Source organism: Chlorocebus sabaeus, chromosome 1 (genome assembly GCF_047675955.1).
Source record: "Chlorocebus sabaeus isolate Y175 chromosome 1, mChlSab1.0.hap1, whole genome shotgun sequence".
Lineage (NCBI taxonomy): Eukaryota > Metazoa > Chordata > Mammalia > Primates > Cercopithecidae > Chlorocebus > Chlorocebus sabaeus.
The window spans coordinates 120,161,642-120,167,825 of record NC_132904.1 but is presented as its reverse complement, the minus strand read 5'-3'; the positions used below and the strand labels follow the sequence as shown (position 1 = coordinate 120,167,825).

General features: G+C 39.0%; 1 protein-coding gene across 1 annotated transcript; it reads right to left on the bottom strand.

Annotated features, from left to right (window-relative positions):
* Positions 1–596: 596 nt before the first annotated feature.
* LOC140712739 (olfactory receptor 10D1B-like) lies at positions 597–1,529 on the bottom strand. The gene has a single exon (XM_073020506.1). The coding sequence runs from the start codon at positions 1,527–1,529 to the stop codon at positions 597–599; it is 933 nt and encodes a 310-aa protein (XP_072876607.1).
* Between the last annotated feature and the right edge of the window lie 4,655 nt (positions 1,530–6,184).

Below are 6,184 nucleotides of genomic sequence, written 5' to 3'. Positions count from 1 at the left end.
ATCTACTGCTTCAGCACCAGACCAAGGCCTGTTTATAGATCTAAGACTAACAGACAGGCTTTCTAGGTGACAGAGTGCACTAGTTCCTCGGATTCATCCATAAGAGACCTGCCTTACATTCCTTCCAGAAGTTTTTTTATTTTATACAACTTCTTTATGCTTAAGAAGTTGCAGGATACCACCTCCATGTAGCTGAACCTCTTCCATTTTTCTGCAACTTCTACACTATCAAAGGAAGGTTTGTTTAATCAGTGCTGACACTTAACGGGTTAATTAGATAAGCATGCCAGCGGAGATGAAAAAGTGCCAGAGTAAGGAGAAATAGGAGAGATGGAGAAGATGTAAGGGCAGAAAAATTGAAGAGACAATTGAAGAGAAGGTCCAGAATGTCTTGCCAAGTGGCAAGAGATAATTTTTCCCGGACAGGATAATTTATTAGTTACCTCACCTTAAGTCATTCACTTTATGTCTTCAAGTCTTCACTTTGTCACCTGTAAAAAGGGGCCATGAGAATATCTGTACTCCTTATTACACAAAAGGCAATACCTTTTTAAGTACTATGGTGTTATTAGTGTTAAGCTATGGATCCTTTTCTATCACCTCCCAGGAAGGAAAGCTACTGGCTGCAGAACCTTTCTCAGAGAATATTTAACTTCCTTATTTCTCAGACTATAGATCAAAGGATTCAGCATGGGGGTGACCAAGTTATTCAGGATTTGAACAGTTGCATTAAGCCAGGGATTGGGGGTGGGCTGCAGGTAGATGAGAACCACTGGCATAAAGGAGAGGAGGATGGCAGTGAGGTGGGCGCTGCAGGTGGAGAAGGCATGGCGTCGGCCCTCGGCAGAGTGGATCTGCAGGATGGAGCAAATGATGCAGCTGTAAGAGGTGAGGATGAGAAGGAAACAACTGAGGGGCATCAGGCCCACACTGATGAACCCCACCATCTCCAGGGCGGAGGTGTCTGCACAAGCCAACTTCAGCATGACTGGGATATCACAAAAATAATAGTCCACCTCATTGGGGCCACAGTAAGGCAGTTGGAAGGTGAGAGTGGTCAGAAAGGTGGCCTGAATGCAGCCAAAGAATGAGGTCCCCATGGCTAGGATGACGCACGCTCTGTGGCTCATGATTACGGTGTAGTGTAGAGGGTGACAAATGGCAACAAAGCGGTCGTAGGCCATCACCGTGTACAGGAAACACTCAGTGCAGCCCAGGAAATGGTAGAAGAAGAGCTGGGATGCACAGCCTGCATAGGAGATGGCTCGGCTGTTCCCCGAAAGATAGCACAGCATCTTAGGGGAACTCACAGAAGGGAAAAATATGTCAAAAATAGACAGCTTGCACAGGAAGAAGTACATGGGCGTGTGAAGCCGAGCGGAGGAGACAATAGCCAGCAAGATGAGCAGGTTCCCCATAAGAGTGAAGATGTAGAAGGACAAAAACAGGACCAACAGCATAGTCTCCAGACCCTCTGTGTGCGGGATGCCCAGCAGGATGAATTCAGTCACCACGGAGAAATTCCTCATCTTTGCCAGAGTGTTGGACCTCAAAAAAGAACACAGGTCTGCAAAGTATGAATACTGACATCAAATCAGGAAGCTGTGTGACAGATGTGCTGGCTTCATGTTTTAACATTCCATAATCAACCTTCTTATGTAGGGTCAGATCTACATAAAAATGTAAGGATGATAAAAATTCTTGACCGCAGTCTTTAACTTTTGGTTTTGGCCAAGTTGGATTAAGGTCACCACAGCCTCTTTCTCACAGAATACAATTAAAACTCTATATAAAATCACAAAACTTATTTGCCTAAGAACTCTGAAAAGCAAACAGAAGAGGCAGATGGGCAAGAGGAGACAAACCTAGAGGAGAAACCCCTACAAATACGAATTTCTGCTACATTTCTCCTCTAATCTTGTGGTTTTGAATGGAGGGTGGCCAAAGTTACAGAACAGAGTGGAGGCTGCTCAGGATGCTGAAACCCCAATAGATGACCCATGTTTTTCACTAGGAAACCTGATAAAAGAGGCCTCTGTGGTCAAAACATGTGAGGGAATTCCTGCATTGTCTCTCTCACTAGTTTTAATTCCAGCTGTGTCACAACAGTCTTCGCAATTTTAAAACTATGAGGCAATAGCATGAGAAACAAAAACTTAGAGATAAACTCCACTTTCTGAACAGAGGATGCAAGCATGGAGGAGTGTGTGTGTGTGTGTGTGGGTGTGTGTTTGTGTGTGTGTGTAAAGGGGTTGACAGGGGAGATTGGTGTATATTTCTTTAGATAAGAGAGCTGGAGAAGGAAACAAAGCCAGAGCTCACTCCTAAGCTGTGCATGTGTGGAACAGACCCAAGGAAGTATCACAAAAGCTTTGACCCCTGAGTGACAAAATCTCATACTAACTTCTGAGCAGTACATTAGAAGGACAAACACAAGCGGCATATTAAAGGCTTTGAAAATTGAACTGACATTGGAAACATTGCCCATGGAAGGCAAGAGGAACTACTTGTCTGATGCTATGGATTGACAATGTGTTAAGATGAACAAAGAAACAAACAAGAATCAATATTCTCCAGAGAATTTTAACAGGATCTAGAGTCTAAATAGCATAACATGAAAAGCATTCAGAAGGAAATCTGAAATTATTTAGCATACAAAAAAATCAAGAAAATGTAACCAATTCTCAACAGAAGAGATGATCAACAAATACCAACCCTGAGATTACCCAGACTTTAGAATTATCAAAAATATTAAAGTGTCTGTTATGACTGTGCTCCATGAGGTATAAATAAATAAATTTAAAATAAATTGAAGATTAGAAGTTCTCAGTAGACAAATATAAACTATAAAAAATGAAACAGAGAAAACTTTCAGAACTGAAATGTAGAATTGATGCTTAAGAGATTGGAAATATTTAACATCATACTGGGAGTTCTAACCAGTGCGACAAAGGCAGAAATAACTCAAGAGGATACAAAGTAAAAAATGAAACTTTTTCTATTTACATACAATATGTTTATCTCCATAATAAAGCCCAAGGAATCTACAATAAAAGCTTCTAGAACTAATAAGGGAATTTAGCAAAGTCACTGGATGCAAAGTCAATATACAAAAATGTGTTATATTTCCATAGATTAGCAATCAAAAATTGTAAATCAAAAGTAAAATGAATACTATCATTTATAACAGCACCAAAATACACAGTTTTGAGTCTAGTAAAATGTGTGCAGGATCAGTATATTGAAAATAAAACATTATTGAAAGCAATCAGGCCGGGTGCAGTGGCTCAAGCCTGTAATCCCAGCACTTTGGGAGGCCGAGACGGGTGGATCACGAGGTCAGGAGATCGAGACCATCCTGGCTGACACGGTGAAACCCCGTCTCTACTAAAAAAATACAAAAAACTAGCCGGGCGAGGTGGCGGGCGCCTGTAGTCCCAGCTACTCGGGAGGCTGAGGCAGGAGAATGGCGTGAACCCGGTTGGCGGAGCTTGCAGTGAGCTGAGATCTGGCCACTGCACTCCAGCCTGGGCCTCAGAGCGAGACTCCGTCTCAAAAAAAAAAAAAAAAAAAAAAAAAAAAGAAAGCAATCAAATAAGACATATAAAAATGGAGAAATGAACTCTGTTTATGGATTGAAAGACTCAACATTGTTAAGAAATCAGTTCTCCCTAACGTGTATCATCAATGCAATCTCCATCTGAATTCCAACAGGTTTTTTTTTTTTTTTAGATATTAAGAAGATGATTCTAAAGTTTACATGTAAAAAATAATAATTGTAATAAACAAATGCTTTTGAAAAACAACAAAGTTTGAGGGCTTATACTACCAGATTTTAAAACTTACTATAGTGCTATGTTAAATCAAGACCATGTGGTCTTGATGGTATTGATGAAGAGACTCATAGCTCAATAGAACCGAACAGAGATTCTGAGAACAGAACCACACATATGTGGTCAATTAATTCTTGACAAATTGTGCAATGGCAAGTGAATAGAGAAAAATGATCTTTTCAACAAATACCGAATAATTCTGAAACAGCCATTCATACAGTAAAACAAAACAAAACAAAAACAAAACTAATGATCACAGACCCATGCCTAACACCTCATATAAAAATACACTTAAATGAATCATACATTTAAACACAAAATCTGAAACTTTAATACCTCTGAACACTCATACAGTCCACATAGACCATTGTGGAATTTCTGCAGTATTGTAAAAGAGAATCCAAGTCACATTCTCTGGTTTCCAGAAGAGTGTGGTATCTCAGCCTCAGGAACTGAAATTTGGTGTTTATAGAAGGGGTCCCAAGGGGGTATACTATCAAGACTTGAACACACTTATTCTCCCTGGATTACTTTCTTCAGATACCGTTGGGCATTTCTCATGATGTAGTCATTGGTAGCTATGAGGGAGCAATTAAAGTTAACCACATTTGCCACCCAAAATAAAATAGCAAAAGTGAGATGCTTTGAAAGAGAAAATATATACACCTTTTCCCAGTGTGCTTGTCTGAAGAATGGACTCTAACCCTGACCTCAAGGCTTCATGGTTCTTTTTGTGCCTGTCTCTTACATGCTTATGTCTTTGCCTGTGGTGACATTTCAACACCTGTACTTCAAACATGATAGATCTATTCACCTTTAAAACATTACCCTTAGCAAACTAATGCAGGAACAGGAAACAAAATACTGCATGTTCTGTCTTATAAGTGGGAGCTAAATGATAAGAACTTATGAACACAAAGAAGGAAATGGTCATGGGGGTCTACTTGAGGATTGAAGGTGGGAGGAGGAAGAGGAGCAGAAAAGATACCTACTGGATACTGGGCTTAAGTACCTGAGTGATTAAATAATCCACACAACAAACCCCCATTACATGAGTTTACCTATGTAACAAACCTTCACATGTACTCCTGAACCCAAAATAAAAGTTTAAAACCCCCCCAAAACAACAAACAGAAAAACCAATAAGAACTATGAATATATGTGTAGTAGTTACCATAGTAACAAATTAATACCCTTTTTAATGCATCTTAGAAGAAGAGAAGCACATGCCATGGGGAAAGCCAGAATGCCACTGAAGAAGAGTCCCTTGGGATGGTAGATGCTCATTGGGATGCTTTTGTGTACGGTATGTAGCTTTTAAAAACAAAAATCCTCAATTATGTTAAAAACAAATACGTACAAGCATCGTACTGAATATTTTATGCGTATTAACTCTCTTAGTCTTTACCACAACTCTGTAAAACAGGTAGTGTTCATTCCCATTTTACATCAGAAAGCCAAGGCACAAAGAATGTAAGTGAATTGAACAAGTATCTACATCTATTAGTGGGCAGATTTGGGTCTCATACACAGAACAGTAGGAATGCTTTGCTGAGTAGTTACTAATTCTGACTTCCTAATACTCATTCAAAGACAGTAATTCTAAATAATCTTATTTTGTATTGCTTTACTTTTATAATGTAATTTTATTTTCTCTTAATTCATTCTCAGAAAAGCCTTGCAAGACTGTTGTAATTTCCAGACAAGGACATTGAAATTCAGTGTCTTAAAAACTTTTCTGAAACTAAAAAGTGAAGAGTAAGTTATACCCAAATCGTCTGACTCCATGTTCAGTCTTATTTCTACTACACCTTCACTGTCTCCAAAAATTACTTGGTGCAGAGAGAAATTGCCCCTGAGTAAGGGAAAAAAATCACTCACAGATTCATACTTCCAAATTTGGAGAAGTTTTCCTGGCATCCTTGCAGCCATTAACTGTCTTTACATATTATCCTTTCTTTTATTTATCTTTTCATTATACTTTAAGTTCTAGGGTACGTGTGCACAACATGAGTTTATGGCACCAGGTTATAGCTCAGGAGACAGACACGAGTCTCTCAAGATTATATTATACTAAATTAACAGGTTGTACAGCTACAGAGAAATTTTAGTGCCTAATGATAATCCCCAAGAAAATACTTCAGATTATGGTGTAAAAAAGATAAATTTGCATCATATTCATTTCATTCAGAAATAACAGCGTATCTCCTTGTTTTACTTCTACTTATGAATTCAAATATTCAGTAAGCCTGCAGAGTTTGTCCTAGACATAACTGAAAAGACCTCACCCATAGAGGTAGATCCCACCCTTTAAATGAATGGTTTTACTGTTTCATGTTCATGTATTTATA

Bases quoted from the DNA above. Each gene is read 5' to 3' on its own strand.
- LOC140712739 (XM_073020506.1), bottom strand. From the start codon at position 1,529: ATGAGGAATTTCTCCGTGGTGACTGAATTCATCCTGCTGGGCATCCCG.